At 37.2% G+C, this 10966-nt stretch overlaps 1 protein-coding gene across 8 annotated transcripts in view; it reads right to left on the reverse strand.

Annotated features, from left to right (window-relative positions):
• Window positions 1–10522, reverse strand: part of MEF2C (myocyte enhancer factor 2C) — a 102714-nt gene extending 92192 nt beyond the window's left edge. For all 8 annotated transcript variants that reach the window (XM_070794025.1, XM_019965413.2, XM_070794027.1 and 5 more), the window contains exon 1: window positions 10391–10522. In XM_070794025.1, coding sequence (XP_070650126.1) covers window positions 10391–10444 — 54 coding nt within the window. In that variant the 5' untranslated portion in view covers window positions 10445–10522. The remainder of the gene's footprint in view (window positions 1–10390) is intronic.
• Between the last annotated feature and the right edge of the window lie 444 nt (window positions 10523–10966).

Here is a 10966-nt window from a genome sequence, read left to right on the forward strand (position 1 = left end):
CACGTATGCACTAGCGGGCACACACTCGTTCTATATTTATGGATGTTTATTTAAATTTCACAAAATGAGAAGCATTTTGGTTGGTAGCAAATACAAGCCTGTTTACAGCCGGAATAAAAGAGGTGGGTCTCTGATTTACTCACAGTCGATGTAAATAACAAGTTCTAAAACAGAGGACAAGTCCTGTGTCATTTCCTACAGGGCAGGGAAATTAGTTAGACGACTGGGTAACAGAAAGGGCATTTAATAATGAGTCTCCACGCCACACGCAGGCCTCTGTTCACCCTCCCAATCCTGGCTCCATTCATAAAGTCACCTCAGGAGAACTTTTCTGCCACATTTTAACGGTGGGAGTCCTTGCACCTTATAGGCAAGAATAAATGAAAGGAAAAAGACCTTCGGAAACAGCAGCTATTCACATTTATGAGAATAATGGAGACCTAACTCTAAATGACTTCAGATGTATTACCAAGGGGAGTAAGGGTGACTTTATCTATGGATCTCCGGTGTTTCTTCCCACCAATCAGAATTTTTCATCCTGATCTTAATTGAACTGCTCAATGAGTGGAGGACTTTTTACTCATTTCAACTCATAAAGTAACAGTAGTTTCATAGTTTGGGACTAATAAACCCAGCTACTTTTATTTTCAAAGTTTTGAGGTTTTATCAGGTTTTGTTTTGTTTTTCCCAAAGAGAGTCACGATGAATACTACTGTCATCTTACGAAAATATTTTAGATCCACCCCTCCTCACCCACAGCCTAGAGAATCTCTCTGCTTCCTCCCAGTTAAGGAAATGGAGTGACTAATGAGGAATGAGATGGGCAGTTGGCGGATACAATGCGCTCTCTAATCCAGAGAGCATCTAGGTCTTCCTCTGTGTTTAAAGGGTTAGCGATGGAGTCAAGAGTCTGCCACGACAATCTTTAATTGAAAAAAAAAAAAGGGAAATGCCCTCTTAAATGCTCTTTTTCTTCCCCCGGCTTGTTCCTGACAGTAAGTAATGGTGTGACTGTTCTAAAGTCTTCCTCTTCAATTTTATTTTGTTTAATTCAGTCTGTCATTAGAAAGGCTTGCGAGCTTTAGGCCTGATGATTACTTTCGGTGGGAGGAAGTAGGGCCACTGCAGACTTGTGTTCTAGACAAGCGCTCCTTTATACAATGACGGGGCCTGCCACCATAAATGAAAGGCTCTTTAAAGAGCAGAGAGGGACTCTTTTAAGCAGAGTGCTACCATGTGCTTGTAACCCTCCAGCATAACTTGCGAGGATGAGACAGCAGTGTGTTCTGCTGCAAAGAGGACTATTGTCCTCGTTAGCCTCCAGCAAATTGAGCCCCGTTTCGCTGCAATGCAGTAGGATTTCCAAAGGGTTGCAGGCAATCCTAAAATTCTGAACACCACAAAAGGATTAAAATAGGGGGGCTCAGCGTATGGAATTTAGAACTCTACAGACCCCCTCACCCTAAGTCAACACCCCAACCCTCAGAACGGGCCTTTAAATCTTGTGCCTTGCACGCTATTTTGAGGAAGTGTAATAAAAGCATGGGGTTAAAATTGAGTATCTATTAGCAAATGCAGAGTCTGAGTTTTAAAACTTGTCATGGCTGATTTCTGATATATTTATATACATGGGGACAAGGAAGATGATAAGCTATAATGATTACACTTAGGATTTAAAAGATTTCATTGTGGTCCACTTTCAAGCTTAAGAATGTTTTGGATTTTAAAAAGAGACTAGATATAATGCAATATGTTTTACATTTTTTAATACATGCTCTTGAGGTCTGCTTCGTTTCTTAAGAGGATGATTTACATTCTAAATTCAATCTGCAGATGCAGTCATGAAACAAATACTTATTTCTCTTTATCTTGTATACATGAAATACATCATTTGAGTCTGAAAAGAATCAAATAAACCAGATTAATATTTTGGGGTCAAAAACATGTTTACTAGTTTAACAAAGCCAGAATGTACCTAAGGTAAAGGTCAAAGACTACTTCATTCCCTGCTGAGCAAATGCTCAGGAAGCACATTTGTCTATGTTTCCTGTCATAACAGGAAGAGTGTAACTTCTTCCTTTCCACAATGGCTTCAGTTTTACCTCCCAACTCCAATATTTTCTCCCTCAGGGCCTTCCAAATCAATCCTTGGAAGACAGAAGGCAGGAGGCTGTCTCCCTTGTAGTTTCCAAACAGTTACATTTGTTGAAATGTTATTTAAATGTTAGTGATTTCTTAAGCTAAGCTGTTCCAACTTAAAATTAAAAGTCAAATATCCAAACATTTAGAGCGGTTCTCTTATTCCTATTAGTGGTCCAACATATTTCAAAAGAAACACAAATACATATTCCATATTATGGGATTTCATTTACTTTAACTATGTTGTTATTTTTTTTTCCCCCTTCCAAACAAAGTCATTATTCTTGGTGGGGGCGGGGGTTCCACCTGTCTTCAATAAGACTATCTGGGATGTAAGCTTTAAAAATATTTTTACTATAATAATTTTTGAAGGAGCTCATTTTAAATGAATAAATTACAATCTTAAAGGAAGTCTAGACTGCAAAGTACAAGGCTTTTGAAACAATTAGCAACATGTTCTTTAATCTACAGTTCGGAAGAAACTTCTTGGTTTATGACGTATATACGGTCTATTTATAATGTTAATATTTTTGGTGCTGGTTTCTCAGTAATACAATGTCAGAAAGTTTGTGCATTTGCAGAGCACAAGGGCATCTGCAGCACGCAGAATGATGTGTGCATGCACTCAGAGGTGGAAGGTGCTATTTGGTGCCAACTTGCACCCAGAGTGAGACACGATAAATATAAGCTTTGAAATTTTTCTAAGTTACAGTTTTACATGGAAATTGTATGAGATACACAAATTAGAACTGAAACAACAGAAGTCTCGAAGCCCTCAAGTTCAGAGCTTAGTTTTTAAATCAGAGACAGAATTCAAGAGTAGACAGTTACCCTTTGCCTTATGAACATTTTGGGCTCTCCTGGACTTCTCACTAAAGTAAAAACTAATGCATAGTTACATGGCAGTTCAGATAATATCTTGTTGGCAATAAAGAAACAGATCTAGCTATAAAGTGTAAAATGGCCCACACCACATGGAATGTACAGAAAATGTGCTGTGTCCTATCTCTATGATTCGTCTACAGAGCTGGGCGATCATTTGTGAATTGTTTTCAAACTGACAGGAACAGAACAGAAAGGAATGGCTTGATGTCACAGCTGTTAAACATACATCTGAGCTCTTTGGTTATACTTTCTTTGATTTGGAATCTTGCAGAAGTAGTTTGTCACTTTTCCCTTCTGGCTTTCTTTTTCAGTTAATTTCAACTCTCGAATAAAAACTTTTCCTCTTGGTGATTTTATGAATAACAAAAGAGTGACTTAATTTATATGCAGAGGTAACCTCTGAACAGGCACGCACAGGCTGCGTCAAAATACCTTGCGATCGAATTCTGAGGTGCACTGCTGTGTCCTAATGCATTGCCATGATATATCCTACTTTTATTTACTGATTCATTTTCTAAAATTAGTTTAATGAAAAAATTTAATATGAATTTAGCAGTGACCTGTTAAATGGTATTGAGGGAAAAGTGGTATCATCATCACCATCATGAGTTATTTCCAGGTTTATTCTGGATTTAGAGATTTAAAAAAACCCAACACTTTGGCACTGATTGAACTTTTTAATCACTTAATTTTAAAAAAAGGTCCCAGATATTCACCGTCTAACATGGATAATGCTTCTATTGTATTTAAAGCATAGTTTCCTCTCAAATAATTTGTATTTGCTTGACATGCATACAAGCAACTGGCAAGTCTGGAAGTTCTGTTTGTGAAGATGACAGAAGAAAAGTGTGCTCGGATGACTCTCTTCTAACTCTTGGCTTAGAATTTATCCAAAAAATATTTTCTTGAAGTAATTTATTTGTCTTTCTATGTTATCCAATTCCTCACATTTAAACATTGAATCTATCTCAACTTCAATAAATTTTATACTAGGTTAGTAGGCTGCAACTCTCAAGTTTAGCACCGTAAGTAGCCCTTTTATTCCCTAATATTCTGGATATTACCTTGAAGGAACATTACAGTAAAAATTCCATTGAAAATTTTAGTTAAAATTCTAAAAACCTAAAATAGAGAAAAACTAGGAAAATTAAGGAGTAAAACTTTGTTTTTTAAAAAAGAGTCATTTGAGAAAATCAACGCACCTCTTTTTTTTACAGTTTAGTTTAGAAAATATCAGGTTTAGTTTAAAAACCTCAGTACGTAGAAGTTGTCGGAGATTGCATCTATACTGAACATATTTCTCTAGTTTTCTTTTTTTTTTTCTGAGCCCACTTAAAATAATCATAAGTCATGTAAGGAAATGGAGATAGGGACATAAGAAAAGGGAAAAAGTTACAAAATGTAACAGCTATGACTAATCCCCTTTAGTCATAAGGGGATTCTCCTATTCTATTAGCAGGAGAATGTTGCTAATTGTCTTTAATTTGTGCTCCAGATACTGCACTGATAATTACATGAAATTTTGTTTGCTGGCAAAAACTGTTATTGTGCCAGGTCTGATGGAAGAAAAGAATTTAAGACATTTAATAATCTTTATGCCTTAACTTACTATATTAGGTCGTAATTGGGTTCTTTGGCAAATATTTCTCCCTGGTAGTCACTCAAATATGTAAATATCTTTTTTAGAGCAAGTCATACAAATAAATTTGGGTGTGTGTCTCTCCTATCCTCTCAAAGTGGAAAACTGAAATTTTTAAATACAAACACATTAAGTAAACAGGTTTAGGTTAAGCATGCCTGATTTTCATATATCTTTTTTCTTGATGTAACAGATATAACAGATTTCTAAGTATATTCTGTTTGCAGAAAGAGTCATATGAGGACAAAACTCATTTAAAAATCTGGCTGTTTCAGAAGCACAGTAACAACTGGTACCATATGAAGGAGGCTAAGATTATTGCCTAATTGATGAAGGTAACTCACAGGTAAGAACAAAAAATGCAGGTGGAGAGACTTGAAATTGTAGTGTGAGAATAAGCTGCAAGCTAGAAGTGATAAAAATGGTGACAAGTAGTTCAGAATAATTTGGTCAGGAACATACATTTGAAAGTCAGTCCCACAAGCATGAGAAATTGGGAAATTACTTCTCCCCATCCTTGGCACGAGCCCGGCCCTACAAATGTTCTGTGTGATTTTTTTCCCTGTTCACTAGCCATTCTCTGTCATCCTGGCTCTTGCTTAGAAATGATTCTCTTGCCCCTTGTTAGCTTCCAAAGGTTCCTTTGTGCCCCAACTCTACTCTGTTTCGGGCTCCCCTGCTGGCACAGTGGTAAAAGAATCTGCCTGTCCATGCAGGAGAAGCAAGAGACTCGGGTTTGATCCCTGGGTTGGAAAGGACCAACCCACTCTAGTATTCATGCCTGGAAAATTCCATGGACAGAGGAGCTTGGTGGGCCATGGGATCACAAAGAGTCGTAAGCATGCATACAGGCTCTACTGTGTTCCACTTTTCCTTCCACCTCCCTGATACCCTTTCAAGCGGGTAACAATGCACTGGAAATGAAGGTTCAGGTACCATTCTTTAGGGTGCTTAGTTGTTTTGACAGAAATCACATTAACTATAATAACTAATGTTTCAAAGACCTCGAGTCTTAACAGGGATAACTAACAGGTAAATTTCTCGGGCACTCATCACGTGCTAGGTACTTTACAGTTATCCCCCAGTTTAATTATTTCAATGACCCAATGAAGCAGGTACTATTTTTCAATCTTCCCCTCTACTGATGAGGGAAGCAAGGCTCAGAGGGGTCAAGTTACTTGCTGGAGAGTCACACAGCTAGTAGCAGGCAGAACTCAGGCCAGAACAAGTTTTGTGTGTCTCTAAAACCTATGCTCTTCACCATGATATGCTGGATGCAGGATGATGTATGTAATGGGAGAAAGTAATGACATAAAGCCATTATCTTATACAGAACGCAGCATGAGGTAACTGAAAAACAGCTTACTTTGTTTTTGGATCTGAAAGATTTGGGCTCAAATCCTGGCCACCTCCCAGTGTTAACTCTCTGACTTCAAAGCTCTGCATGATCTGGGCCCTGCCTAGCATCTAAACCTTTTCTCTCGTCTCTCTGAAGTTACACACAGGAGGCTCAAGTAAGTTCCTTGGGGCATTCCTTCGACTCCTCAGCCAGCTCTTCCCTTTCTCAAGGAGCTTTGAAAACACTGTTCCCTCTGGAATGCTGTCTCCTGCCGAACTCTGAAACACCTCTTTGCTCCCATCTTTCAGCATTTCCTCAGGGAAGCCTTTCTCCCACCCCCAATCTAAATAAAGCACCTCCTGTTATTCTTTCATAGCATTTGGGTAGTTTCATTCATAACACATGTGAACCAAATTTTTGTTATATATTTGCATATCTCACGTCTGGTTCATCTGACTAGGCCCACAGGCCAATCCTGTCTGCCTCCTGTTTTTGCCAGTAAAGTTTTATTCAAACACAGACACGTTAAAATTCATGTACGTGTTGTCCTTTGCTGCTTTCACTCAAGGGTAGAACTGAGCATCTGAGACAGAGATTGCATGGTTCACAAGGTCAAAAATATTTGTTATCTGGTCCTTTACAGAACCAGGCTCCTGACTTCTACAGCGGACAATAAGCTGAATAAGATTCAATTGGCTTATCGCTGAGCACTTCATGTTAGGCAGGTTGCAAACAAATGATATTTGCTGACTTAATAAATAAATGAATTATTCAGCTGTTAATGGAATTAATGAGGATTAAATGGAATAATAAATATGTAGTTCTTGGTACATGTAGCTACTTTAAAATTATTTGAAAACTTCTGGGAGACAAATTGACAATTCATGATTTTAGTTTTATATAGTAGCTTAAGAAATCACCTTGTTTAGGTTAGAGATTGAGAAATTAGTGCTTTTCATAAACTTGGAGACTCTGGAAAATTAAAAAAAAAACAAGCTGTTACTTTTTCCCTCCCCTAAACTATTTTATGTATATAATCAGAGTTCCTGAAGTTTAGCTGTTGCCTACTGCCATAATGAAAAATAAAGTAAGGGCAAAATTCAATTTAAACAGTCGGCCGCTCTGTTTTCCCACAGTTTTATTTCTTAATGATATACAACTTATCACATCAGCTCTGTAATATTTCATTTCACACTTTAAGTCAGTATTTCTTATTCTGTAAAAACACACCCTGTTCTGTATAGCCAAATAAACACCTGTGATGGCAGGGCAAGCTTTTACTGCTTCTGAGAAAAGATGACAGTGAGCTATTGTATGAGGTTCTATTAAGGAGTCTACAGTGGGGGGAAGCTTCCAAAAGGGCAAAGCAGTGAATGCTTTTCTTTTCAACATCTGAACATGCACTTTAAAGGGAGCCTATGTTAGGGGTGTCTCCTCACTTTGGACAACACGCGGTTGCAGATTTGCTGGTGCTGATTATTAGAAGTGACCTACATCTTCTAGGCTCTCTCCCAAATGGCTCTTGTGATCACTCTTGCAGTAGATGAGAGGCACGCAGATGACTATTTTTAAGTAAGATGGCTGTTTAAGACTGTCAATAGCCATTTACAATAATCACTGAAATATATACTAAAACATGGAAGTTTTCAATTTTACTAATTCTATTTAAGAGTACTGAATCACAAGGCCAACTGAACCTAAAGACTGAAGAAAAGACGATGTATGTATGTGCTAATGTGCTTAGTCATGTCTGGCTCTTTGCCACCCCATGGACTGCAGTCTACCAGGCTCCTTGTCCATGGAATTGTCCAGGCAAGAAGACTGGAGTGGGTTGCCATTTCCTTCTCCAGGGGATCTTCCCAACCCAGGGATCAAACCCATGTCTCCTTGCATTGCAGATGGATTCCTGACCTTCTGAGCCATCAGGGAAGTCCTAAGTAAAGACTACCCAGATCCTACATTCTATAGAATAAAACCAAGGAATTCGTCTTCAGGATTAAAAAAGATAAGGCTAATTAAACTGAATTTAAATAAATTTTATTCTCTTAAAAGTTATTATGACTTCTAATATTGGTGAGAGTGGTAGCAACTGTAGATGCAGCTATATTTAAATTATGAAGAAATGGTCACTTGTAGCTCAAAAGTTAGTGTTTTAACATTCTTGCATGCTTATATGAGCTTCGTATTTCTTTATAAAGCATAATGGAAGCTCATGACTTCAACCTGCAAAAACTTTCTTTTGTCTTTGTAAGCAAAAAGAAGATACAATAAATCTCATGAACCCCCATATTACCTGGTATTATTAATAAAGTGTAGATGCTAATTCATATATATTTTTGACTCTACCCCAAACAGGTGCTAGCCCAAACAGTAAGGTCTAAACAGTTAGTGGTATATGATGTTCAATATTTCAGTCTTAATTTCAATTTCAAGCTATAAATCAATTAAAAATACTGTGGGTTTTTTTAATATTGACAGAATTATTGCTTTTTGGCTTGACCCATAGCAATAAACAATGTTTAGGAAACACTGAAGGAATCCATCATAAATCTTAGCATTATTCATCCTTTAGCTCAATTTTCGCCAAAAATAGTTCAAGTCATATGTACCTTAAACACAGTAATTTAAAGGAATATAAACCTGAAAATCTCAAAAGTTTCTTTATCACTTAATGGCATATTGGCTTTGATGGCATAAATAACAACTTGCATTCATTATAATTTACACAAGTAGCAATAAAAAGTTTTAAAGCACAAATAAGTTCTAGTCTCACTTGAAGGTCCAAGAAGACAGAAAGGCACAGAAGGGAAGAAAGAACATTTTTATCTGCGGGAAATTACAATCTAGCGGGGCTTCCCGAAGGCTGTTCTCTTAGCTTTCAATGGGCAACAGGCAAGACACTATCCTCTCCCAGGGTCAAGGAACGTCTGTTCTGTAGGTTCCATTATCTATTGCAATGGTTGGAATCTGGCAGTACTGTCTCTTAGAACTGGTATCTGTTATTGGTTGCATCCATCCTAATATTACAGGGAGGCCTGGGCGTGCTGCAATTTCATGGGGTTGCAAAGAGTCGAACACAACTGAGTGACTGAACTGAACTGAATGTTAATTTAACATTAACAAACCACCCAACTATTCTTTTTTTGAAGAAAAACAAAAAATTTATTAATATTTCTGTATTCACAGGGGGCTTCCCTGGTGGCACAAACAGTAATGCAATGCAGGAGACCCAGGTTCTATCCCTGGGTTAGGAAGATCCCCTGGAGAAGGGAATGGCTACCCACTCCAGTGTTCTTGTCTGAATTCCATGGACAGAGGAGCCTGGTGGGCTGTAGTCCACGGGGTCGCAAGGAGTCGGACACGACTGAGCCAATGACTTATACATTGACACTAATTCACAAGAGCTCACAGAAAAGAAATGAAACTCAAAGAAGCAGTTAGACACTGGAGCTTATATACTCTTTTTAACAAAGGAAAGATGGTTTGAGCTTTAAGGGATGATAAATCATGGGGAAGTGATTAGGAGATACATGGAAAACCAATGGAAAATACAGGTCACTTTAGTAAAAGCTTTTTAAATGCAGCTCCATCTTGGTCACACAGCTAGTCTTACTTCACCTAACTAAATCTGCTCTCCCCAAGCATGAAGAAAAATAGGGTCAAATCACAAATATTCATAATATACAAGTCTTTGCTGAATAGAGCACTTGGATGCGTAAAGTCTTTAGAATAGATTAATTGTACCATAAAGGTATCACTGGAGTTCTAAAAGCAAATAATAACATCAGGTACCTCTAGGTTTATAAAACTCAAGGGTTTAAAGAAATGGTATGGATTAACTGGTGGTTCTTGCCTGTATGTTTGAAGCTGCTAATACTTTGTGGGGGTATCTTCTTTGTTGTTGTGAGCACAATGGTAAATATTTTGAATGTATTTCAAAGTCTCTTTCACTGTGAACAGAATGAAAACTATTTTTATACAGGATATTTAGCCCATATTATAAACCTGTAGGTGGAGGACCACAAAAGGCCTCATACCCACAAATCTAAGAATATCTTTATTTGGTGATGTGCGCAGTAGAGCAATATTATACTTATTAACTCAATTATTAAACTATTTATGTTACACAAATGCAGCTTCCATTTAAAATTAATGTTGAAGCAAAAGGTGAATCATCATGAATGTGTAAAGTATAATTTTTACCCACAGGATGATTTTTACCCTGTACCTATAAGAGAATACTAGCACTTAAACAGACCGCATTTAACTCACTAAATCTTTTCTCAATGGATAAGCTCGAAATGCTTTCAATACCCTTAATGTATCTGGGAGGAAATGTAATAAACGGTCCATGTAAATAATAATTCCAAAAAGTTTACCCCACTCACCTGTCTGTTACGTTCATCCATAATCCTCGTAATCTGAATCTTTTTTCTCCCCATAGTCCCCGTCTTTCTTCTCTCTCTCGTCCCTGAAATTATGTATTTTTTCCTTCCTTTTCTTTCTCTTTCCTGTTTCCTCCAAACAAATCTCCTTTTTCAGCACTTGCGCTGCTCAGTTCCCAAATTCCTGCATTCGTTCCTGCTGAACAAAAAACAAAGATCAAGCACGACTTTAATAGCAAGCCACTTTCATAAGAACTATCACATTCTATTTTTTTTTAATTCTGTGGAACTAAACAAATCAAATGAACAGAAAGTAAGTATTTATTAAAAGTACATGATATATCACATGCAGGAGCGTATCAAGTAGAAATGGTTTGTTTTTATAATTAAAAGACTCTTGTAAGTAATTTAACAAGTCATTTAAATGATGAAAACTATTCTTTAAAGCCCAACACTTGAAATATATCTTTTGCAAAGAGTTTCTTAGTATTTTTTTTAATGAAATTAGGTGACTATTTTTACCCTTCTGTTATGAAAAATTACCTAAATCAGAGAGTTAATGAACCTTTATGTACCTGT

Source organism: Bos indicus, chromosome 7, assembly GCF_029378745.1.
Source record: "Bos indicus isolate NIAB-ARS_2022 breed Sahiwal x Tharparkar chromosome 7, NIAB-ARS_B.indTharparkar_mat_pri_1.0, whole genome shotgun sequence".
NCBI lineage: Eukaryota > Metazoa > Chordata > Mammalia > Artiodactyla > Bovidae > Bos > Bos indicus.